Source organism: Mandrillus leucophaeus, unplaced genomic scaffold (genome assembly GCF_000951045.1).
Source record: "Mandrillus leucophaeus isolate KB7577 unplaced genomic scaffold, Mleu.le_1.0 Scaffold682, whole genome shotgun sequence".
Taxonomy (NCBI): domain Eukaryota; kingdom Metazoa; phylum Chordata; class Mammalia; order Primates; family Cercopithecidae; genus Mandrillus; species Mandrillus leucophaeus.
Window position 1 is genome coordinate 1,259,607 of NW_012107386.1, and position 27,249 is coordinate 1,286,855.

At 34.4% G+C, this 27,249-nt stretch overlaps 1 protein-coding gene across 3 annotated transcripts in view; it reads left to right on the forward strand.

Annotated features, from left to right (window-relative positions):
* THEMIS (thymocyte selection associated) overlaps positions 1-27,249 on the forward strand; it is a 245,784-nt gene that overhangs the window by 58,373 nt on the left and 160,162 nt on the right. For all 3 annotated transcript variants that reach the window (XM_012002311.1, XM_012002307.1, XM_012002310.1), the window contains exon 2: positions 12,476-12,634. In XM_012002311.1, coding sequence (XP_011857701.1) covers positions 12,490-12,634 — 145 coding nt within the window. In that variant the 5' untranslated portion in view covers positions 12,476-12,489. The remainder of the gene's footprint in view (positions 1-12,475; positions 12,635-27,249) is intronic.

The window sequence follows — 27,249 nt, forward strand, 5'->3', positions numbered from 1 at the left end:
TGTTTGTTCTCTGTTTTTTGTTTCTTTGACACTCTTACAGCAGGAAGCAGTGTCTCATTATTGCCAAGTGGGGTAGAAATCCCAGGTTTCTCCTTCAACTCTGTGACACCTTAGGAAGACAGGATCCTCATTATTATGTGGAGTGGGAGTGCTGACCCCCCACTATGGCTTCATTGACACTACCCATGTTGGGAGGGGTACGAGCATTGCCTTATTACTCGGCACTTGGCCACCCCTTACATCATGCGGTAGGGAAGCTGCTGATTGTGCTGGGCACAAGGCCCTGATTTTTCAGTAGACATCCTCTTATATCACCTCAGTGGGAAGGAGAAAGGATGTATCAGTGCTTCTGAGTGGGAGTGAAAGTCCAGGCTCTCCTCCTGGTTTCCCTGACAGTGGTTGAGGAACTGTTATTGCCTTGAAAAGATGTAAGACCCAGCTCTCTACTCTGCCTTTTCTGACACCACCCAAGAAAAAATGGGGGAGTGGCTTGTTACAGCCTGGCAAAGAGCGAAGCCTCACTTCTCTATTCAGCCCTTATTGGTGTGGGTGAGCATAAAGACAATGTTTTTCTCTTTTTTTTTCCTGTGATGTTTGGGTAGAGTAGAATGGTTGTTGTTTAACAGGTTTTCTGTTGTTGTATAGGATGTTCCTTTCCTATAATTCTTTAGGATTTTCCCTCTAGAAGAAAGAAAGGAACAGTCTTTAGAAAAGAGTACCTATATCTCCTTTTCTATAGCACAGAAAACTTTTTTTTCTTTCTTGGCTACTGAGTTCTATCAAAAGTAAAAAAATAAATAAATAAATACATAAAATAAACATAAAAATCTTAATAGCCTTAGCCAAAGCTCTTTGTGCCTGACATTAGTGTCTACTAGCTTATTTGTTTTTGTTCTTTATATATTTGTGCGTGTCTTCTTTCTCCAGCTACCTAGAATGTAAGTTTCTCAAAAAAAGGGATCTTTTGGCTTTTATAGGTTATTTCTTTGTGTGTATATCTTTTGATAATATCTGGTTTTGTGCTCTTACTTGGATGATATTAGATCCTCCGTAGATGATAAAAATTGTTCAATTAAGAGGGAGTATTGAGTATTTTTAAATATTATATCTCTCAGTTCAATTTGTTATGAAACTTTATGCATTGGTTTCAAACGTACAGAAATATGGGGAGAGAGAGCTCATCCACCAAAGGGCAATTTAATTTTTTAGAATCTTTAGAATTTATTTATCTTAAAATTTCTCAGTGACTCTTTTGAGTAAAACATTTTAAAGTATTTGTCTTTCTTCAAAGTAAATGATAATGAAATTCTATCTGTTTTCCACTTGATCTGCTAAGAAAAACATTCAAAGAGAAAATTTGACTGCAAAAATAAACTAAGTAACATAACTATAAAATTATGTTCATCACTATTTGTTTTAGAATTTTTAGTTATTGAATAAAACTATAGACTCTATGTGTAGGTAGCTTATAGTGAATAGTGCACTTTATAAATGAATATGGTAAAATTTAATGTATTTTTAAAAACAAGCTAAATTATTAATCTATCTTTATTCTTTCAATTAAAGAATCTTCAATAAATCAGAAAACTAGGGAAGAAAAAGCAGAGCTAAAAAAGATATGAGGAAGAAAATCTAAAGTATAAGTCAAGTACAATATTCTACAAATAACAGGAGTGTGAGTTACATCACTGCATTTCCACTCAAATGTAAATATTGGAGATTTTCCTTATATTATCAATGCATTTCTGGGACTCAAGGATCCCACTCTGTTACAAATGACTAAACTTATTGAAAAGAACATGCAAATGCTGTGCAACTAATATGAGACTGATAAAATTTTTTCACTTAATTAAAAACCTCACTGCCAAATAAACGTAAAATGAATGTTCAAATAATTTTAACTCATTAAATGAGGGAATCAGTGAGATGTTAAATCCAGCTCAAACCCACATACATACACACAAGCAAAAATAAAATCAGAAATGCCAAAATGAATTACAGTATAGTCAAACCTGATTATCAACCTTAAACATGGAACGTTAGTGTATCTTTTCTACAAGGCATAGATCAATTACATATTTACTGGAAAAAAAATCATTTTATTGCAGTGGAAAATAATCATTTACGTTACTATGGATAAGAATAATTTACATTTCTATCAATTTTCTACAAGACAGTACAAGCTGTATACCTCTGTAGAATCAGATAATTCCCAAAAAGGTCCGCTGGACAATATCTAGCTCTGCACTGAGAGGATATGTAGTAATCTTTTTTTTTCAAGTCTTGGACAACTTTTTTCCTGAAAAGCTTTAACAAAGTCTTGAAACATGGTATTTAGTAAAGGGTTAACTCAGCAGGCTTTGCGTGTTCAAACTTTATGTACATTCCAAAGAAAGGACTGGTCTTGACTGGCTCCTTAGAGATACCTTATAAACCTTTGGATCATCCTGCACGATGAGTGTTTTGTATACTTTGGACGTTTGACCACTCTAACATCTGTTAGCATGGATAGCTCATACTAACAAGGTGATTTTTGATGAATATCTGTTTTTTTTAGTTTTGTTTGTTTTGGTTTTCACCTGAGGTCCTTGGCCACACTGTTTGAGTTTCACTTCTGAGGGAGTGCTGCATATTTAGTAGTTAAGGTCAGTTGTGTGTGCACTCCATGCTTCTGTGATCGACCTCCAGTAAAATCCCAGGACTCCAAGGATCAGGTAAACTTTCCTTGTTAGCAATTGTTTGTAGATGTTGTCACTCATCATTGCTGGGAGAATGATGCTCTGTGCATGTGACTCCACCTGGAGCGGACAATTGGAAACCTGTGCCTGGTTTTTCTTGGGCTCTGCCCCATGCACCTTTTCCATTGGCTCATTTTAATCTGTGTTCTTTCTCTGAATAAATTGTAACCATGAGTATAACAGCTTTTCTGACTTCTATGAGTCCTAATCAATCATTAACCTGAGAGTGTATATGCAGACATCCATATGATATGCAGACATCCATATATGCAAACATCCATATGTACATGATACATATGGATAAACATAAATTTGCTGGACGTTCAAGTAAGTGTTGATGGAGACCTTCAACAAACAGAACTGAGAGGCTGAGACACTGATCTTGTTTCTTCAGGTTGATTTAGTATTTGTTAGGATGGTAATTTGTCAAAATCTACAGTGACAGCTTCCCGAATCTGATCACAGGGGATGCTGAGTAGGGTATTTATAGAAATCTCTGGACTTCTGCACATGACGTCTTCAAATCAGACCCAACTCATCTTCTCCAAGATGCCTCTCTATTGAAATCACCTCTCTGCTTCCCTAGTACTCTCCCAGAAGATAGTCTAAGATTCTTTTATTCCCTTTCAAACTAACTGCAAAGCATAAATTCTATGACCTTCCTCAAGACCTGGCTTTTACTTCTCTCAATAAGAAACAGCTCTTGTAAATCAAAAGCTTTGATTTTAAAAGTCTTTTTTTTCTGATCTGGCACAAAGAGTAGATTTTGGAAATAAAACATAGTATTCTTTATTTTTTCTCTTTGTACTAAAAAAAAATCCCAAATTTTTTTCAGCAGGGTGATAAATTCCTTTATGTCATGCACTGTGCCCCCCTTGGTCTATGATCTACTATAGATCATCTTTCATTATTTGACTCTTATATTCATATGAAAAGATTTTGACAATTGTGAAAAATACTGTTCAATTTTAATAAAGCCTATCTTGTCAAGACAATTATCTCCCTAAGTATTCAAAATGTCTTTGAATCTCAGAGCTAAACAATGACTAAAACTTCCTTTCTTCCCTGGGGAAATAATCCTTATGTCTTGGCTTTAATGGTAGAAGGGACACAGGGGAAGAATCTAGCTATTGATGAGGTATTATTTCCCTACATTTGCTGCTCAGCTTTAAGACATTTGTACTTTTTCTACTGTAGGTATTACTTTGACCATTGGTTGGCAAAGTCAAATGTTGCTAGTATGAAATGTCTGGTTTTTCCTCACACAAATATTTTTAGTTTTCTGGCAGGAAACTTCCTTTGGACATCTCTGAGTGCTACTATTTAGTCTTTCCTGGAACACTTAAGTACATATATTTTTGAGAAGTAAGATTCCATGCTCCACAACGCCAAGGATGCCATTCACATCCATGTAAGTTGTGGTTCAAGCAGTTTTATAATGGGCAACCTATGCAGTAAGCAGTGGCCCTGAATATACTCCAATTGTTTGACAGATTTGTTTGTTAGAAAGAACAGCCGTCTTCAAATATGTTAAGGCTTCTACGTAGAAGAGTTAAGATAATTGTTTTCTGTATGATTTCAAAGGCTAAAAACCTGTTTGAGTGTGTATATCCCAGATAAGCACAGATAAAGGTTAATAAAATGAAGAAATTTTTAACAGTAAGAGCTGCTCAAAAGTAAAGCAGATCACCTTAAAATAATGGAATTCCATCACTGAAGATGTTCAAATAAAATCTGGACACCTGTCTGGTACAGATACTGTATAGGGACTCAGTTATCATAATACATTAACAGGATAAAAGAATATTTAAATTTTCCTGCCTGAGATGCAATGATTCGCGAGATCATTAAAGCTGCTAGCACTCAGAAATGTAAATGAAATTTAAACTCATTCTACAACTGCCATTGGGTTGTATACAACTGTGATTATTATCAAGTTGGAGTTTTATGCCTCAATTCAGACAACTGACCTGGAATAAATGATTGAATGAAGAGTTCTGTATTCTTCTGCCAGATTTCATTAGACCAAGCCTTTGGGAGTAAATTAGCCCAATTTGAGGATTAAAGTCTTTAAAAATATTAGCCAAGGGGCTTAAAGAAAGCAAGATGAGTCATAGTGCAGGACTGGGCTGGGCATAATTAATACCTGGCATGCCATCTTCAACTGATGGATAGTCACCTAGAACTTGATGTTGAGGATTATTAGGTCATATCTAGAGTCAGCTCAAAATATACCTTGGATGATTAGTGATGGGAGGGACAAACGGTAGAATATACTGCACATATTTGCTGTCTCTCTCATGGAGACTACTTGGCCTGTTATTTAGGTAGAAGGTATAGAATTCATCTCCTGGGGCTGGGCAGGGTGGTTGACACCTGTAATCCCAGCACTTTGGGAGGCCAAGGTGGGTGGATCACTTGAAGTCAGGAGTTCAAGACTAGCCTGGCCAACATGGTGAAACCCTGTCTCTACTGAAAATACAAAAATTATCTGGGCATGATGGTGAGCGCCTGTAATCCCAGCTACCTGGGAGGCTGAGGCAGGAGAATCACTGGAACCCAGGAGGTGAAGGTTGCAGTGAGCTGAGATTGTACCACTGCACTCCAGCCTGCATGACAGAGTAAGACTCTAAAGAAGGAAAGGAAAGGAAAGGAAAGGAAAAAAAAAACAGTAAAGGCTTAAATTTTTAAATAAATTTTGGAGGTCATTCATTGAAATTGTGCTTATATTTTGCATTATTTAATTTTATTTTTATAACTCATTTTATTGCATTTTATCAAAGTACTAATTCATGATGGATCAGAAAAGGAAAATGAATTAGGTCTTCACCACAGATAGTTTTGGAAACGCTTCCAGAAGGAGTTAAGTGCAAACATATGACCACAGTCAAGGCAGGAAATAAGGATGTAGTCTCAACGAGTTAGAAAGTTAGAGTAAATTTCAATATCCTGAAAAAGGAAAGTTATAACCTAATACATAAAGTCTTAATCAGTGTTATTAACTCATCTATCTCAATGACACAGCAGCCTGAGTGTCCTAGCTAAAAGACACAGGAATTTTAATCAATTTGACAGTAATAATTCTAATTGCAAGTTATTGGACTGGCATTCTGATTTCTACCTTATATTCTTCTGAGTTGTATGAGTTAATGCTGATCCTAATTGACCATGGTTGCTTTGAGTTGCTGGACCTACACAGCTCAGTTCTAAAGCCACAAGCAGGTGAAATCTCCTAGGAAGTAAATTCTTTTTTTTTTTTTTTTTTTTTGGCTCTGTTGCCCAGGCTGGAGTCCACCATGCCCAGCTAATTTTTGTATTTTTAGTAGAGACAGGTTTCGCCACATTGACTAGGCTGGTCTTGGACTCCTAAACTCAGGTGATCCACCCACCTCGGCCTCCCAAAGTGCTGGGCTTACAGGTGTGAGCCACTGTGCCCAGTCTTTATTCTCAATTTCTAAACTAAAATTTGCAAGCAGAATAGTTAATGGAGTGTTTAATTAATGCTAACAAAGTTAGGGAAATATATAATAGCATGAAGCTTTATTTTGTATGTATTGTGCGAACACACTATACCCCATTAGGGTCCCTGTGTAATCAATGCAATCAGTACATTTGTATTCATTAAATGGAAATACAGAGGAAGTTTATAATTTTAAATGACTATAGATGTCTATATTAAATTTATTTAACATTTAAGATATAAAATGTAGGCAGAGATGTTGATGTGTATAAAATGTACTTGAAACCAAGTCCTTCCTAAAACAATAAGCCAACTCCCAATGCAATACTGTTTATATATAAAATTATGATATTATTTATGTCATTTTGAGGCTTAAAATTTGGGTGAAATATGGGAAATATTTGATCAATAATAGTGTCAGAAGATGTACAATCACTGATTTGTTCCACAGTCATAGACGAATGTTTTGTGAATACACAGGAGGGATATTTATTTCATACACATACCCTCAAATCCCTTTGCTCTGATAATGTTGACTCAATGAGCCACAATGATGACTTCTATCATGACAGCCACTTGTAAGCCCTCTTAGTACAGTTTTATTTAATCTATTAAATTAATAAATTTGCCATTAAACAAACACATTTTTAGCTAGTGCATGAAACAGTGATTTATTATTCTTCTATCACTGAAATTTAGTCATTTGAATTTCTTGCACATCACTCAGAGTGATTGAAATGTTGTGCTTTTCTGGGTTTTGACCCTAGTACTATTTTAATCTGATTTTATTTATTTATTTATTTATTTTTGGCTCTCAAGCCCCAGCATTTCCAATTTGTAGTAACTTTTATTGCTTCCCCGTGTTGAGATGTTTTAAGTAAGACTCACCAACATTTACTACAGTCTTTTGCATATTTCAGTCTTTAGGTTTGACTTCCTGGATAATACTTAAACCCCCAATTCACAAAAAAAATCCTGTATTCTTAGAGGTTAGAGAGATTTTACCTTAGTTCTTAGCACAGCCATAACTTTTCTTATTATGTAATCCCAATGTTTTGCCATCTTAATACTGATGTTTTGGGAATGAGAGAATCTCTATGGCCTGGAAGGATCATTCCCTAGCATTACTCAGATGTACCTCTTAGTGGTATATCTAGTGTCCAACTAGAAGAATCCATCCTTAGTAAAGCTGAAAGCTTGCTTTTTCATGTCTACTTATATGTACATTGCATTAAAATATCATGCTCACTTATTTTTAGACACATTCTTCATAGAGTGGGAATGACATTGTCTCTGCCTTACAGAAAATGCAGACCATCTCTTTATGGAAGACTGGCCACATAAATGTCTATTGCAACCATGGCCTCTTTTGAAATTCATTCCTGTGGCTGCTTTATCTAGAGGTTCATTTGGAAAACTGAATTTATCACTATAATGGTCGCAATGTCATATCAACTTCCATGTCTAGGTACACAATTGCCAATAAAATAGTTTTACACTTAAACATTTCTTTTAGAGGGATGCTCCTTCTTGATAATTTGTGCTATCCTGAAGCAAAAAATAATCACATCTATTTATAATGAGCAACGATGCATCTCCACTGGCAACCCCACTGGATATGGTTCTGTCAGACACTATCAGCCATACTTTGCAGTTATAATTTCCTAACTTATAAAAACATATCTCAGATGATCACATGAGCTCCCTCTTTATGCAAACTTAACAAGTAGAGATTCATATTATAGAACTACTACCCTCATTACTCCTTGTCTAGGGAATTCACAATGTGGCCAGCTTGCATATACTTTGCTTGTATATTAGATATCAAACATACCAAATAAAGATATAAGCCATTCAAAAACCTTTGACTTGACCATGCTTTAAACTGCTTATGTAGAAGGACCACTATTATATTCACAAAAATTGTCATTTTACAGTGAAACAAAATTATAACAACATTCACTAATGATCTAATAAGTGATAAAAACTGTTTTACTAGCTGTGGGGAAGGTATACATATAGTTAAGATAATGTCTCTTCTCTTCTCTAGGAAATCATAATAATTCCAAAATATACATAACACTCCAATTGAAGCAGTGATAATAATCACATAAGGGCTATAATGGAGATACGCATGAAGTGCTATCAGAGCACAGAGGACAGAATTAATTCTTACTTATGTGTAGGAATCATGGAAGGCTTTGAAGAAAATGATGAATATGGGCTGAAACTTTGGAATTGGTTGGACTTTGAAAAGTTGATGAGGATGTAAAGGGATGGGTGGCCTGGTATAGTGGCTGGGGGTGGGAGGGCAGGCAGTAGTGGAGGGAGAATGCATTTGAGTAAAGGGGAGAAACATCCAATGTAGTTTCCTCTTTGCTGACTGTCATACATTTTTAACTTTGGAGGGAAGATGGAAGAAAATCTATTGAACCAATTGTTTTGGCTGCTCTGATGTGATCACAACATTGCTTATATGGATTGTCAAACAAGGGATGAGCTCATAAAAGGATATTAATGTGTCGTTTTTATTGAGCAAAGTAGCATTACAGAAAAGGTGATTTCAAAGGCACATGGCTCTTTCATTACAGCCTTCGGGGGCAATGTTTGATCACTGAAAACAGGCTGCTTTGTTCCAGCTTTCTCTGATGTTTGGCATTATCCTGAATACATATGCTCTGACTTGGAAAGAATCAGTCTGTAAAGATTTAATAGATTTGAGATTTGCATATTCAAAATACATGTTTTATGGTTAAAATGAAATGAAAGCCATTTTAATATGTATGTCTATATATACACAGATATATTTCAGAAACACATCTCAGCAATTTTTTAAAAGCAATTACACATATTATGTGTTTGCTTTGAGATAATGAAAGTTGGCTATTTTTAAACTCACCATTTTAATTTATCATGAAGGAAAAAATATATTTTAAGACACATTATATTAGTGTTAACAAAGTATAAGATTTCCAGTTTTAGGGACTTGAGCTTTGCTATATGTCCCTGTCACCTATCATAGACATAACTTTCTAGTGCCGGATGTCTCTGAACACTTTCTTTATTAAAAATGAGTTAACAGCTTTCTTGGTTGAAGAAAATTGGAAGTCACAAAATATTAAAGAGAAATTATAAAAGATTAGCATTTACAAGATGTTCTTTTCCTTATGTGACTGAAATAAGTGACCTTTCTTCTTCCAAAAGGAAAGACTTGCTTGGAAAAAGACCTGCAGAGTCAAAAGCTTTTCTTGTGGTGACCAAGACTCATGAAATTTGTTTTTATAGAATTCTCTGGCTTCTGTTCCATGTGAATTGGTATGAAATCTCACACAAATTTATCTTTTTATTTTGAATTACAATTGAACCTTTAAAAGAAAGATGACATTCCAACTCAGCCAATTTGATATACATTACATTTACAATTAGATAATCATTGCACTGAAATTAAGCCCGACAGACTTCAGCTGAGATGGGCTAGGTTAAATTATGTTCCATTTAATGTGACAAAGAAAAATTTTACTTCTTGCTCCTTTACTTAAAATCCTTCCCTTTCCCTCTCTCCACTTATAACATCCTCTAACTCAATGACGCCCAGTGTTTTCTCTGCTTAACACATTCTCCCCTCTCTGTTAGTTTTGCAACAATTTCAAAACAGAGACTATTTTGTTATCCATTTGTTGCCTAAGCCAACGTTTGCAAACCTTAATGTACTTATAAATCATCTAGGGATCTTGTTAAAAACACAGGTTCTGATTCAGCAGGTCTGGGGTCTAAGATTCTAACAAGCTCTCAGGTGATGCAGTGGACCAAGGTTTGTATAGCAAACACTTAGAGTACAAATGACCTGTCTTTAAATGTGTTCTTGGACCACGATAACTGGAAATGTAGATTATCTGACTTTGAGGTTGCTTCAGACTTTGAATTGCTTTTTTATTTATTGATAATGAATCAATAATGAATGCTCTGAACCATCTGGACTCCCTCTACTTCTCTAGTCTCTGTTTTTACCACTTCCTCTTTCTTACTTTAGATTTTAGACATAACAAAGTACTTGAAGTTTCCAGAATGTATCAGGCTCTTTCACACGTCAGTACCTTTTCAAATACTATTTCCTCTGCCTGTCCTGGTGTCCTCTGACTCTTCCTTTAAAACTCAAATCTGCCGCCATCTCCTCCATGAATCCTTCTTTAATCTCTTTTTCATGTAATTGCATGATTAAATGCCTTCAGTATACTCCCACAATGCCCTGTATTTCCTTTATTACACCTTTCTCATAATCTGTCGCAATTGTCTCCTTAATTGTTCTTTCCCTTCAAGACAATGCTTCTGGGGGGAAGCAATTTTTATCTCTGATTCCTTTTGCCAATAAACAACATAGTAGGTTTTTTTTTTTTTTTTTTTTTTTTTAATCAAAGTTTGCTGAATGAATGAAGAGGGGAAGTTGATGTGTTGTAGTCATACAAGAATGTAATGCGATATTTCGTCTCATGAAGTTTAAAATTGAATTGGGAGTCATAAAAACAAACATAAAAAGTTAAGTACAGGCTGAGATAATACTAAAGATATAAAATGTTAGTATGTGATTAATTGCCAAATGAGGATCATAGCAAATAACCATTCAGAGTCAATTGGAGGAAAATGTTACTGTGGATTTATTAGTATTTTTAATATCTCAATTTGTTCCAGAAAGGACTTGAGCCTGCTGATAACACTATGTATTAAAGTTAATGAAACTATGAGCACATGTGTAGTTAAGGGAATAGTATGAGACAAGGAGAGGGTTATGGAAATATGTACTCAAAGCTTGAGGAATGGATAGATTATCTTTAAGATGTATTCTTTAGATGTATTCTTCTTGTCTGCAAAAGTGCTTCTTGCTAAGATATGGACAGTAATGTGGGTGTGCTGGATTTTCATACCCACTCTGCCTGGGAGACTGACTTCTGTGGGGACATTAGCAGCTCGCTTGTCCTCTGGCTTCTGGCAGAATTTGGTTAATGGGATGCCTTTGGAGAAGAGTGAGGTCAGGACATTTGTTTTCTTTGGTTGCTTAGAACTGTCTGTGCCACCTTTTTAAAGATGGCCCCTAAGATAAACCTCCTGAAATTATTCTAATTTGAGTGTGCCCTGTCACCTACTAGGACTCTGGTATGACCTCAGAGTTGTTGTTTAGAGCTACATTGGATGTCAGGTTTAATGACTTTTCTGACAACCATTAATGCCATAAAAGCATTTGAGGTGCATGCTGTATATCAGGAACAATTCTATGAGGAGGTGGTTCAATACAGAAAAATTCAGAAAACAAATTAGCAAACCTAAAATGCTGTGCTCATATACTTTACATTTAGTATGGCAAAGGCAATGCAAACCATCTTGGAGGTGAGGAACAATTGATATATATAAAAGCTCACAGCTCTATATACCAGCCTTAAGTTTAGTGTTGAATTGTAAAGCAATAATATGCCAGAGATGTCATTTTTAGGTTATTTCCTTTTCACTGGGGGTAGATTATCCAGAATTTTTGCCTCTGCTCTTGCCTGTTGCTCATCTGCTGGTTATTTTACTACTCACTGTCCTTCCGTCAGGGAATATTAAAGGAAAATAAGTGAATGAAAACTTAGCTGTAGCACCTATGATAAAAATTTTGTCAAGAAGAAGACTGAAATCCTAAAATGAAGCTTTTCAGTTTATCTGGGTTGGTCTGCCCCCTATCGCCATAAAGATATTCAGAATGGTTTCTAGTTTGTCAAAAACCAACAGATAAATATGGGCAAAAAGTTTTACTTTCATGCTAATGAAGAGAACCAGATCTAATAAATAAATATGATCCTGTTAACATGAAGCCCTAGTGTGCAACCCTCTGTCTTTTCATATCCGATTGTATGACAACCTTGTTTGCAGTTGTTACTTAGATCATTGTTGAGTCATATAAGCTTAATTTTGTGACCCAGCAAAAACAGATCATAAATCTCAGTAGTGGGAGATATGTTTGTAGTTCGACCATGGTAAGATAAGCTAAGGGTGCTGAGGAAACCATAAATTCAATTTAAAAAAAATAAAGAGAATAAGATTATTTATACTTGGCCCAGTGGAAAAAGTGAAAATCTAATATTTTTCTGGTCTATGCTGTCCATTTTGTCAAGCTTGATTAAATTCCTGTTTAGTAGGTAGCTAAGACAGGAACTGAATTAAAACACTTTATATTAAGCTTTTGAGTCTACTTTGTTTTTCACTGTTTTCTTTTTAAAAAGCTGTTTTAACTTTTCTTTCCTTTTAGGCTCTATTTATGAAATGTTTGGAAATGAATGCTGTTTTTCAACAGGAGAAGTGATTAAAATTACTGGTCTCAAAATTAAGAAGATCATAGCTGAAATTTGTGAGCAGATGGAAGGTTGTGAGTCTCTACAGCCATTTGAACTGCCTATGAATTTTCCAGGTACAGTGTATTGCAACCACTTATCATTTGTACAACTATATTGTTAATATGATATATATATACACAACTGAAAACGAGAAAAAAATGGTGTTTTTTTCCACTCTAGGACAATGGGTGAAAAAAATCCAGAATTGTTATAGTTTGATCATTTTAAGAACAAATGGAAGGCAACTATTTTCTCCTTTTTTAAAGTGAAAGATGTTTATCTTGTACTTAAGAAGTAATCTTTTTGGTTAACAAACATTTAGTGAGTTCCAACTCTATACACACCGCTAGTTGTGCTAAATAATGAGAACCAAGAAATCAAAGATGTATTTTCATAAATTCTGTAGAACTAGGTAATATAATTTAAGCATATCCACCCTGTTTGCTATTCTTACTGTCATTACTCTGGCTCCTTGGATCACCGTTGACCTTGCCTATGTAATATTACTGAAAAGTCTCCCTGGTCTTTTTTTATCTAATTGACTCTACTCAGCCTTCCAAAACTAACTCAAGTATCATGCCATCTAGAAGACTTTTGCTGACCCTCTAACCTAATCTAGATTTCTCTTTTATGTTCCCACAGTATCTTGGGCCTCATAGCATACACCTCATTGGATAGTCATTGATGACTTCCTCTTTTGTCATATTTTTTACACTAGGAGTTGGCAAACTTTTTCTATAAAGAGCCAGATAGTAAATCTTTTAGGCTTTGTGGCCAGAGGGTCTCTGTCACACCTATTTCACTATGCTATTTATGTTGTAGCACGAAAGCAGCTCTGGATAATACATAAACCAATGAGCATAGCTATGGCTCAATAAATCTTTATTTACAAAAACAAGTGGCAAGCAGGATTTGACTCATCAACTGTAGTTTGCTGAACTCTGCTCTAGACTAAAACTCCTTGACATGAAATATGAACATGTGATTTTGTATTTCTGATTCAAAAACCAAGCACAATTTTTGGCACAATTGAGTGTGTGCTCAGCAATTGTTAACTGGATGAATGAATGAATGACTAGTAGAAGAGAAAAATCTCACAAACCTTTACAATATAATATGTTTCATGGTGTGATGGAAGTATACTGTGTCCTTTGTGGGGCTTGAAAAGGAATATCAGACTATAGTTGGTTGTGTCTCAGAACGGGGATTCTGGAGCCATTGTACTTGAATCCCAGCTCTGCTACTTCTTAGCTGGATAACTTTGACAAGTTATTTACCTTCCTTTCATGTAAAATGGGAATAATAATACTATCTATCTCCTAGCATTATTGGGAGGGCTACGTATTGAAATATATTTAGTGCTTAGAATGGTACGTGACATACTGCAAGGTGCATTAAAGAGTGTCAGCTTTTATTACCATTTTTAAGATATTATGACTATCATTGGAGGAGTCAGGAAAAGCTTTTTAGGGATGTTTTAATTGAGCTGTAGTTGGAAGAATGAAAATATATTAGTTATATTGAAGTGAGGATTTTTTCAAGTGCTCTAGTATCCAGTTCCCTTTCAAGTGAAACTTTACACGTTGTTCAATTCTATGTCTTTCTTACTTGTCTTTTATAACAATGATTCTCAAATTTGGCTGCACATTAGAATCACCCAGGGAGCTTTAAAAAATTCTGATGCTCAGGCCACTTACATGAGATATTCTGATTTGTTTGCTCTGTGGCAAAGTCTGGTCATCAAGGTTTCTTAAAGCTCCCAGTGTGATACTAATGAGCAGCCAGTGTTGAGAACCATTACTTTATAAGATGCTTCTCTTAAGTACTCTAATTAGATGTAACAATTCCCTTTTTAAATCACTATAGTCTTTCGTGCCTTAATCATTGCATTTGTCACATTTTGCATGTAATGGAGGTTATTTGTGTACTTGTCTGGCTACCACCATTTGTCTAATAGATCACAAGGTTGCTGCGGGCAGAATCTGAATCTTATTTATTGCAATAATCCCCAAGGTATTTAGAAAAAGATGAACATAATAAATAGTAAGTTAAAATGACTAGAATCTTTTGGTAGAAAGAGTTTTTTCTTATTAGAATGGTGCAAACACTTAGTTTTTGGCTAACAGTTTAACTTGGGGAGTTGCCATTTAGAATATTCTTTTGAACTTCCAATTGGCATGATAATCTTGCATCTATTAAGTAACAGTTTGAAAATGATGTTTATAAAACAATTTTATTGAAAAGAATAGGGTGAAAATGGGAGGGTAAAATGATTGGCACTGATTAGGGTATAGTTTCTTTTTTCAAAGAGAGCTCCTAGATAATGACGAAAGGGATCCCAGATACAGGGATAATTCTTCTACATCGGCACTAGTGAGAAAGATAGAAATCAAGGACACTAATGTTATTCAAAAATTTTAATAGCTGCATCTCTTTATTTATGCTATGTTTAAAACTATTTAAGTTCCCAATTAGATTTTCAACTTAAAAAGTCAAATAGTATTTTAAAACATTCTTCCTTATTTGTGAATTTCCCAAATTTCCTTTTGATATTGATTTCTAATTTTATTGTGTTATGGTCAGATGACATATTTTGTATGACTCAGTCCTTTTAAATTTAGTGAGACTTTTTTTTTAGACTAATATATGATCTAGAGAATGTTCTGTATTCACTCGAGAAGAAAGTATATTCTATTTTTGTTGGGTAAGTGTTCTACAGATGTCTGTTGGTTTATGCGTGTTGTTCAAGTCTTCTATTTCTTTGTGTATCTTCTATCTAGTTTTAGTCGTTATTGAAAGTGAAGTGTTGACGTTTCCATCTACTATTGTTGAATTGTTTATTTTCCCTTCAATTCTGTCAGCTTTTGCTTCATGTATTTGGGAGCTCTGATGGTAGGGTATATGTATTTGTAATTGTTATCTCTTCTTGATAGAGTGATCCTTTTACCATTATATAATATCTTTTGACTCTAGCAGCAATTTTTGTTTTAAAGTCTATTTTGTCTGGTATTAATACAGTCACTCCAGTTTTCTTCCAGTTAATATTTGCAAGGTCTCTCATCTTTTATTCTTTTACTTTCAAACTACCGATAGTCTCCGACTTATGATGACATGATTATATTTTTTCAAGTTTACAATGATGCAAAAGCAATATGCATTCCATAGAAAGCATACATCAAATTTTAAATTTTGCTTTTACTAACTGCAGGCTAATGTAAGTGTTCTGAGCACGTTTAAGGTAGGTTATGTTTTGAACTCCTTTGGGTAAATACCAAGGAGTGTGATTGCTGCACTGTATAGTAAGAGTATGTTTAGTTTAAAGAAACTGCCAAACTATATTCCAAAGTAGCTGTACTATTTTGCATTCCCCCAAAAAATAAATGAGAGTTTATTTTGTTCCACATCCTCACCACTATTTGACTTTGTCAATATTTTGGATTTTGGACATTTTATAAGGAGACACTTATGGTATATCATTGTTTTAATTTGCAATGCCCTGATGGCATGTATTCAGGATGTGCTTTTCGTATGCTTGTTTGCTATCAGTACATCTTTGGTGTTCAAGTCTTTTGCTCTTTTTTTTTTTTTTTGGTGAATTTAGAATTTTCTGCACCTCTTTATTTTTCCAATATCTTAATTTTTTTTTTAATTATACTTTAGGTTCCTTTCTTTTGCTCTTTTTTTTTTTTTTTTGGTGAATTTAGCATTTTCTGCACCTCTTTATTTTTCCAATATCTTAATTTTTTTTTTAATTATACTTTAGGTTCCTTTTGCTTGTTTTTTTTTTTTTTTTTAATTGGGTTCTTGTTTTTCTTGTTATGTTTCAATAATTCTTTGCATATTTTGGGTAACAGTCTTTATCAGATTTGCCTCTTGCAAATATTTTCTCCCATTCTGTGGCTTGTCTTCTCATGCTTTTGAGAGTATCATTAGCAGAGAAGTTTTTAGTTTTAATGAAGTCTAGGTTATCAATTCTTTCTTTCATGGATTGTGCCTTTGGTGTTGAATCTAAAAGTCACCACTAAATCCAAGGTTATCTAGGTTTTCTCCTATGTTATTGTCTAAGAATTCTGCATTTTACATTTAGGACTGTGATTCATTTTGAGTTAATTTTTATTAAGGGCATAAGGTATGTGCCTGGATTCATTTCTTTGCATATGGGCATCCACTTGTTCTAGCATCATCTGTTCAAAAGAGTATCTTTACTTCTATTGTATTTCCTTTTCCTTTGTCATAAACCAGTTAACCATATTTGCATGAGACTACTCCTGGGCTCTCCATTCTGTTGCATTGATCTATTTGTTTATTCTTTCACCAATACCACACTGCCTTGATCACTGTTGCTTAGTAGTAAGTCTTGACATCAGGTAGTGCCAGTCCTTTAAACTTGTTTTTCTCCTTCAAAATGGTGTTGGCTATTCTGTGGCTTTTGCATCTCCATGTAAATTAGAGAATTAGTTAATATCCACAAAATAATTTGCTGGGATTTTTATTGAGATTGTATTTAATCTATAGATCTAGTTTGGAATAACTGACATCTTGACAATGTTGAGTCTTTCTATGGATGAACATAAAATATCTCTTCATTATTTCAGTTTTCGATGTTTCTCATCAGAATGTTACAGTTTTCCTCATGTTGAACTTGTACATATTTTACTAGATTTATATCTAAGTATTTTATTGGAGGGGATGATAATGTAAATGGTATTGTTGTTTTTTTCTTTTTTGAGACAGAGCCTCACTCTGTTGCCCAGGCTGGAATGCAGTGCTACAATCTCGTTCACTGCAACCTCCACCTCCTGGGTTCAAGTAATTCTCCTGCCTCAGCCTCCCAAGTAGCTGGGACTACTGGCGCCTGCCACCACAACCAACTAATTTTTGTATGTTTAGTAAAGATGAGGTTTCACCATGTTGGCCAGGCTGATCTCAAACTCCTGACTTCGTGATCCACCCGCCTTGGCCTCCCAAAGTGCTGGGATTATAGGCGTGAATCATGATGCCCGGCAGTATTGCGTTTTAAATTTCAAATTTTCTTCTTTATTGCTGGCATATAGGAAAATGACTTTTGTATCAAACTTATGTCTTGTAAACTTGCTTTACTTTATCATTTATTCCAAGTGTAACTTTGCTATAATTACTTATTACTTCTAAGAGGCTTTTTATGATTTTTTTCAGATTTTCTACATAGACAAGCATTTTACCTGTGAACAAAGACAATTTTATTTTATCCTTCCCAATCAATATCCCTTTTATTTCCTTTTCTTGTCTTATTCCATTTGTTAGGACTTCTAGTACAATATTAAAAAGGAGTGGTAAGAGGTGCCATGCTAGCTTTGTTCCTGATCTTAGCTGAAAAGTTCTATCTTCTCAACATGAAGTAAGATGTCAACTGTATGATTTTTTTTAAAGATGTTATTTATCAAATTGAGGAAACTTTTATTTCTAATTTGCTCAGAGGTTTTTTTAAAATCATGAATGGATGTTGAATTTTGTCAAATAATTTTTGTGCATATATTGATATGATTGGGTGATTATTTTTTTCTTTTGCCTGTTGATGTGATGAATTACATTAATTAATTTTTGAATGTTAAGCCATCCTTACACAAATATGGATAAAACCCACTTAACTGTGGTGTATAATTTTTTCTATGTATCCTTGGCTTTGATTTGATACTACTTGGTTGAGAGTTTTTCCATTTATGTTAATGAGAGATGTTTTCTTATAACACATGTGCCTGGTTTTGGTATTAGAATAATGCTGGCCTCATAGAATGAGTTAGGGACTATTCCCTCTGTTAATATTTTCCAGAAGACATTGTAAAAATGTGTGTAATTTCTTCCCTAAATATTTGTTAGAATTTACCAGTGAATCCATATAGGCCTGGTGTGTTTTGTTGTGGGAGGTTATTAATTATTAATTCAATTTATTTAATAGGAATAGTCCTATTCAAATTGTGTATTTCTTCTTGTGTGAGTTTTAGCAGATTGTATCTTTTGAGGAGTTGGTTTATTTCATACAGGTTATCAAACTTGCGGGCATAGAGTTGCCCCTGGTATTCCTTTATTATCCTTTTAATGTCCATTGGATTTGTAATGATGCCCCCTTTCATTTTTGATTTAAAAATTTGTGTGTACGCTCCTTTTAGCTTAGTTAGCCTGGCAAGAAGCACATCTATTTTATTGATCTTTTCAAATAAACAGCTTGAAGTTTTGTTGATTTTCTTTGTTGGTTCGCTGCTTTCAGTTGCATTATTACTGCTCTAATTTTTATTTTTATTTTTTCTGCTTACTTAGGATGTAATTTGCTCTTGTTTTTCAAGTTTCTTAAGGTGGAAGTTTAGATTATTGATTTTTACATATTTTTTTTCTTTTCTAGTATATACATTTGATGCTATAGATTTCCCTCTAAGCACAGCCTTCTCTGTTTTCCACACATTTTGATGTTATATTTTTATTCTCAGTGAGTTTAAAACATTTTAAACATTTCTCTTGAGATTTTGTCTTTAATCAATGGTTTATTGAGAAGTATGTTGTTTAAAATTTCCAACTATAAATGTGTTTTATGGCTTAGAATGTGGTCTATCTTGGTGAATATCCAGGTGAGTCTGAGAAGAAAGTGTAATCTGGTGTGGTTGGTTGGATGATGTAATCTATAGATGTCCATTATATCCAGTTCATTGGTGTTTCTGTTGAGTTCAACTGTACCCTTAGTTTTTCTGCCTGCTGGATCTTTTCATGTCTATAACAGGATGTTAAAGTCTCCAGTTACAATAGTGGATTCACGTATTTCTCTTTACTGTTCTCTAAGCTTTTGTTCTATTGACAGATGTGTTGTGCCCATAAACATAGATTTGTAATTGTTATTTATGCAATTTTAAATCAGGTAGGAAAAAAGATTTTCAAACAAGACTATGTATTTAAACTGTCTTTTATATTTACCTCTGTAGTTATCTTTATTAATACTCTTTATTTCTTCATATGGAAGAGAGTTCTGTCTTGTGTCCTTTTATTTCAGCCTGAATGATTTGCTTTACTATTTCTTGTAGGGAAGGTTTGACAGTGTCACACTTTCTCAGTTTTTATTTATCTAGAAATTTCTTAATTTCTCCTTAAGTTTTAGAGGACAGTTTTCTTGAATAGAGAATTCTTGGTTGATAGGCTTTTTCTCTCAGCATTCTAAATATCTCATCCTACTGCTTTTGGCCTCCATAGTTTCTGAGTAAAAATTAGCTTTTAATCTTATTGAGGATATCTTGTACATGATGAATGGTTTCTATTTTGCTATATTCAAAGTTTTTCATTTGCATTTGATTTTTGTTTTCCTTTTTTTAAAATTTAATTTTTTTTTTTTTAAGTTCTGGTATACATGTGCGGGACATGTAGGTTTGTTACATAGGTAAACATGTTCCATGGCAGTTTGCTGCATCTATCAACCCATCACCTAGGTATTAAGCCCAACATGCATTAGCTATTTATCCTGATGTTTTTCCTCTGCCAATACCCCCAATACCCCCAAAAGGCCCCAGTGTGTGTTGCTGCCCTCTCTGTGTCCATGTGGTCTCATTGCTCGGTTCCCACTTATAAGCGAGAACATCTGGTGTTTGGTTTTCTGTTCCTGTGTTAGTTTGTTAAGGATAATGGCTTCCAGCTCTATCTATGACTCTGCAAAGTGATCTTGTTATTTTTTATGACTGCATAGTATTCCATGGTATGTATGTACCACATTTTCTTTATTCAGTCTATCATTGGTGGGCATTTGGGTTGATTCCAAGGCTGTCTTTGATTTTCAACCATTTGATCATCATGTGGTCTAGGCATGAATCTCTGGGTTTAGTCTACTTGAAGTATATTAAGTTTCTTGAACGTGTGGATTGTTTTTCATCAAATTTTGAAAATTTTTGTCATTAGTTTTTTTATATATTCTTTCTATACCTCTCTCTCTCCTCTAGCCTTTTAGGAATCCTATTATTCATATATTCTTATGCTTTATGGTGATCCATAGGTCTTTGAGACTCTGTTCTTTTCTTTATACTTTTTTCCTCTGCCTCTGAAGGTATAATCTCAATTGAATTTTCTTCACATTTGATTTAGATTAACTATTTGGTAAGACATAATTCTCATACTTTTGTTCTAGTTATGTAGACGTGATTTTCTTTAGTTCTTTGCATATATTTAAAATAGCTAATTTAAGTTTTTTTTCTCTAGTAAGTCTGATATCTGGGCTTCCTTAGAGATGGTTTATGTTATTATTATTATTATTATTTCCATAGATTTGGGGGTACAAGTAGTTTTTGATAACATGGAGAAGTTCTTTAGTGGTGACTTCTGAGATTTTAGTGCACCCATCAATAAAGCAGTGAACACTGTACCCAATATGTAGTCTTTTAATCCTTCACCCCCTCCCAACCTTCCCTGCTAAGTCCCCAAAGTTCATTTATCACTCTTATGCCTTTGTGTCCTCGTAGCTTAGCTCCTACTTATAAGTGAGAACATATGATATTTGGTTTTTCATTCCTGAGTTATTGCAGTTAGACTAATTGCATCCAACTCCATCCAAGTTGCTGCAAAAGACATTATTTCATTTCTTTGTAAGGATGAGTAGTATTCCATGGTGGGTATATACTACATTTTTAAATCCACTTGTTGGTTGATGGACAGTTAGGTGAGTTCCATATCTTTGCAATTGTGAATTGTGCTGTTATAAGCATGTGTATGCATGTGTCTTTTTCATATAATGACTTTCTTCCTTTGAGTAGATACGCAGTAATGGAATTGCCGCATTGTTCTACTTTTAGTTCTTTAAGGAATCTCCATACTATTATCCACAGTGATTGTACTAATTTACATTCTCACCAGCAGTGTAAAAGTGTTCCCTTTTCACTAGATTTATGCCAAAATCTATCATTTTTTTAAATTTTTTAATTATGGCCTTTCTTTCAGGAGTAAGGTGGTATTTCATTGTGGTTTTAATTTGCATTTCCTTGATTATTAGTTATGTTGGGCATTTTTCATATGTTTGTTGTTCACATGTGTATTGTCTTTTGAGAAATGTCTATTCATGTCATTTGCCTACTTTTTGGTGGGGTTATTAGTTTACTTCTTGCTTATTTGTTTGAGTTCCTTGTAGATTCTAGATATTAGTCCTTGGTTGGATGCATAGTTTGCAAATATTTTCTCCCACTCTGGGGGTTGTCTGTTTACTCTGCTGCTTATTTCTTTTGCTGTGTGGAAGTTCTTCAGTTTAATTTGGTCCCATTTATTTATTTTTGTGGCATTTTCTTTTGGTGTCTTAGTCATGAATTCTTTGCCTAAGCTCATGTCCAGAAGAATCTTTCTGATGCTATCTTCTAGAATTTTTATGGTTCCAGGTCTTAGATTTAAATCTTTGATCCATCTTGAGTTGATTTTTGTATAATGTGAGAAATGGGGATCCAGTTTCATTCTCATACATATGGATTGCCAGTATTTCCAGCACCATTTATTGAATAGGGTGTCCTTTCCCTAACTTATGTTTTTGTATGCTTTGTTGATGATCACCTGACTGTGAGTGGCTTTATTTTTGGATTCTGTATTCTGTTCCATTGGTCTATGTGCATATTTTCATACAAGTACCATGTTGTTTTGGTGACTATAGTCTTGTAGTATAATTTGAAATTGAGTAATGTGATGCCTCCATATTTGTTATTTTTGGTTAGTATTGCTTTGGCTATGTGGGCTCTTTTTGGGTTCCATATTAATTTTAGGATTGCTTTTTCTAGTTCTGTGAAGAACGATACTAGTATTTTGTTGGGAATTGCATTGAATCTGTAGATTCCTTTGGGCAGTTTGGTCATTTTCACAATATTGACTCTTCCCATCTGTGAACATGGGCTGTGTTTCCATTTGTTTGCGTTATCTATGATTTCTTTTAACAGTGTGTTTTAGTTTTCCTTGTACAGTTCTTTCACCTCCTTGGTTAAAATGTAAGGTTGGTTTTTGTTTTTGTTTTGGTTTCTTTTGCAGCCATTGTAAAGGGATTGAGCTCTTGGTTTGATTCTCAGCTTGGTCATTGATGGTATAAAGCAGTGCTACTGACTTGTATACATTGATTTTGTAACCTGAGACTTTGCTAAATTTGTTTATCAGATCTAGGAGCTTTTTGGATGAGTCTTTAGGTTTTTCTGGATGTGCAATCATATCATTGGCAAATAGCAACAGTTTGCCTTCCTCTTTTCCAATTTGGATGCCCTTTATTTCTTTCTCTTGTCTAATTGTTCTGGCTAGGACTTCCAATACTATGTTAAAGAGAAGTGGTGAAAGTTGGCAACCTTGTCTTGTTCCAGTTCTCAGTGGGAGTACTTTCAACTTTTCCCCATTCAGTGTGATGTTGGCTGTGAGTTTGTCATATATGGCTTTTATTATATTCAGTTAAGTCCCTTCTATGCCTATTTTATTGAGGGTTTTTATCATAAAGGGATGCTGAAATTTATCAAATGCTTTTTCCACATCTATTGAGACGATTATGTGATTTATGTTTTTAATTCTTTCTATATGATGTGTCACATTTGTTTACTTTTGTATGTTAAACTATCTCTGTATCCCTGGGATGAAACCCACATGATAATGATGTATTATCTTTTTGATATGCTATTAGATTTGGTTAGCTAATATTTAGTTGAGAATTTTTGCATCTATATTCAGGGATTTTTATCTGTAGCTTTCTTTTTTTGTTATGGCCTTTCCTGGTTTTGGTGTTGGGGTGATACTGATTTCATAGAATGCTTAGGGAGGATTCCATCTTTCTCTATTTTTTGGAGTAGTTTCAGTAGGATCGGTTGTAATTCTTCTTGGAACATCTGGTAGAATTCAGCTGTGAATCTCTCTGGCCCTGGACTTTTTTGGGTTGGCAATTTTTAAATTACAGGTTCAATCTCACTGCTTGTTATTGATCTGCTCAGGGTTTCTATTTCTTTGTGATTTAATCTAAGAGGATTGTATATTTCCAGGTATTTATCCAATTCCTCTGGATTTTTCTAGTTCGTGCATGTAAAGGTGTTCATAGTAGCTTTGAATGATCTTTTGTATTTATGTGGTATCGGTTGTAATATCTCCAATTTCATTTCTAATTGAGCTTATTTAAATCTTCTCTCTTCTTTTCTTGGTGAATCTCGCTCTGCAGGGACAGCTTCTATTGATTACTTGCCCTCCCCCACTGTGTACAGGTCATACTTTCTTGTTCCTTTGCATTCTCATAATTTTTGTTTGAAACTGGATATTTTAAATGATATAATGTGGCAATTGTATAATCAAATTGTTTCCTTTTCCCAGGACTTGCTGCTATTAGTAGTTGTTTGTTTAGTGAATTTTCTTAACTAAATCTGTAAAGTCTGCATTCTCCATCATGTGTGGCCACAGAAGTCCCTGCTTAGTTAGCTTAGTGGACAACTGATGTCTGAACAGAGATTAACTTACACAATTGAAACAATGTTTTCAGTATGTGTTGAAGGACTCTGTTGTTCATTTGGGACCATTCTGTCAGCATTCAGTCAGGCAGTTGAAAATTCTAGCTTAGCCTTGAATTTGGGCTCAGGAAGAGCTGCAGTCAGCCAGAATTGAGAGGTAAGGGCTTGTGTGGGTCTTTCTTGAGTATGAAAACAGTCCTGGGCATGTGTTTAAAATTACTGATGTGACTTCTTAGGAGTATGTTGGAAATTTTCAATGTCCTTATGGACATCTCATTTCCCAGATATTCTTTTTAAGCTTTTGGGTTAGCCTATTATTTTTTTTCCCCACCAGTGCAGGTAGCCACAAAAGTTAAACAATTTTCTTTTATTATTTTTGGCAACTGCTCTGAGGAAAAGCCTTTCCCCAACAATGAGTTCAAACTGAGATCAAAGAGACAACAATGCAAGTATGATCTTCCAGAGAGCCACCAGATATGTCGAATAATAAAAATTCTCTGGGATTGAGCTTTGAAGATACTTCAGCCTCTTCCTGTTTTCTCCTGTGACTGTCAGGATGATGATTTTTTCATGATTATAGGTTGTTAGTTTTCAAGGTTACTGTGGCCCTGAGTGTGGGGGAGGAGAGAATGAGAATACAAGTTAAAGTGCCACAAACTTTTCTGTTCTTACCAAGATTCAGCCATTTTTCTTCAATAAATGCTTCCCAGATTGCTCCAATTCTTGGGTTAGTTTTTAGAGTTTTGAAACAGATTGACCTGCTCTTCTGTATTAAAGTACATAAACTCATATATCCTCAATTTTATGATAATTTAAAAGTATTGAAGATGAAAATACTTTGGCAAGAGTGCACAGAATTACTTCTTTGTAAAAAAAGAAAATCTACTGAGGAAAGATACCCAACCTTTGACCAATAAACATAGCTTTGTAGATGCAGTTTCAGCAAATGAAAGCTCGAGAAAAAGTCAAGAAGGTAAAGGTTTTCAGAGTTTGACAAGCACCCTTTTAGGGGACAAACTGGAGCTTGTTTTTTTTTTTTTTTTTTTTTTTTACTAAAATGTGAATGGGGAACTACACTCCAAATATATACACCACTGGTTGCATCCTATATTAATATTTTATTTCCATATGTCTCTTTTGTCACCTCAAAAATGTTCAAATATTTTAAAAGAAATAATAAGCAATCATTTCAGTAATGAACGAAACAAAACATACAGTTTTAGAAGCACAACTTGTTCTTTTAGAAAACAGCCCTTCTAGCTGTTCATTTTATGAGCTAGAAAACATGCCAATCTGGCCAAAAACAACAAAAATATATCCTATTCGGTAGTTGATTGCATTACCTGCATAGATTGGTAAATCATGTCATGTGTGGTTTACAGTGAAGTTCCAAATTTCTGGATTACCTCCTGGAAAGACTTGTCCCCCTTTCAGAGTGTTATGAAGCATGAATAATACATGTATTCTCTTAGTTATGAGAAACAGCCTGAGAGTGTTTCAATACTATTTTTATGATGAACACGGATTTTCTTTTTTTTCCCCCAAAGAGCAAGTTCACTTTGTCTCTAAATGATTTGGTCAAGGAAGACTGTAGTTGCATCTATAAAACCACCCTTAAAATTACAAGGCCAGATAAAGACATTTTTCTGTTTTAATATTTAGACCATACTCTATGAATTTTGTTGCTGTGTAGGAATTTTGTTTCAGGAGGTAGCAGACATGAAGAAATACTCGAGATGGAACATCCTCTACTACCCTTTATCCTATCCTGTCCATAATACACACTCAAATGAAGATATAAATGATGTGCCAGACATTGTTCTTAATACTTTTACATATAAAACTTTTCTAAACACTTTTATGTATATATAAATACTAATTGAATTCAGACTTTACAGATGAGAAAACAGAATCACCAAGTAATTTGCCCAAAATCACATAGCAAGTGGTTATGCTGAGTCTGCCCTAGCACTGTCTAATAAAAATATAATATGAACCTCATATGTGATTTTAAATGTTCAATATCCACATTTACTACTTACATATATGTTCATAATAAGTTGTGTCTAAATTCAGAAACTTAAAACAATGAACGTTTATTATCTCACAAAATTTATGAGGGTGAGAAATCGGGAGTGCTTTAGATGCTATAGTTCTGCCTCAGGGTCTTTCATGAAGTTGTAGTGAAGCTGTAGGCAGGGAATGGAGTCTCTGAAAACTTGACTGTGATTTGAAGATCCATTTCCAAGTTCATTCACATGACTGTTCTGGGAGGCTTCAGTTTTTACCACATGGTCCTCTCCATACGGTTCTCACTGACTTAGTGTTCTAAGAGTGAGAGCAAGCCCAAGACTGAAACCAGTCTTCTATGGCCTGATCTCACAAGTGACATACCATCACTTCTACTATACTCTTTTGATCAGACAGTTCAATGCTAGTACAGTCTGGGAGGGGACTGAACAAGGGTGTGACTACCAGGAGGGAGAAATAACTGGGCACCATCTTGGAGGCTACCTAGCACTGATATCTTTAAAAGTTAAAAAAGAAAGGTGACAATAAATTTAATATGTTTTATTTAAAAATGTGTATCTAGGATATTATAGTTTCAACAACTTATTCATATAAAATTGAGATATTTTATATTCTTTTCATGCTAACCCTTTAAAATCTAATATATATTTTCCACTTATAGTACATCTCAATTTAGACTGTCCTAATTCAAGTAGCCACATTTCAAATACTCAGCACAATGGCTACATTAACGGTACTCTATTGGAAATAACAGATCTGAACAGTATGTATAGGTCCAGGTTTGTGTTCTGAAGCACTTCTTGCTTAATCATAGAAAAAAAAGAGGTGATATTTTTGTCAATCAACATCAACGCCATAATAAGGAATTTTTCTACTGTATATAGTAGCATTGTAATGTTAAAAAGATTTGAATTAATATCACTGCTAGAACAAGAGGATACAGAAATTTTTAGATGAATGTTAGAAAATTTACTAAATTCACTAAGTATAAAATTTCTTTCATATGTTTCATGGATTTAAACCATGTATTAAAAACAAGCTTTGGGCCGTGCTTCCTACTTAAATTAATTTCTACCAGATATAAGGATTTTATCTATCAAGTTGTCAAGAAACTCTTAAGCAGCCAGGCAGCTACTAGACTAATACCACTCTTCCACGAATTACACCACTAAGGAGACAGTGAGCCCGAGGTGCACAGCAGGCAGCATAAGCTTCAT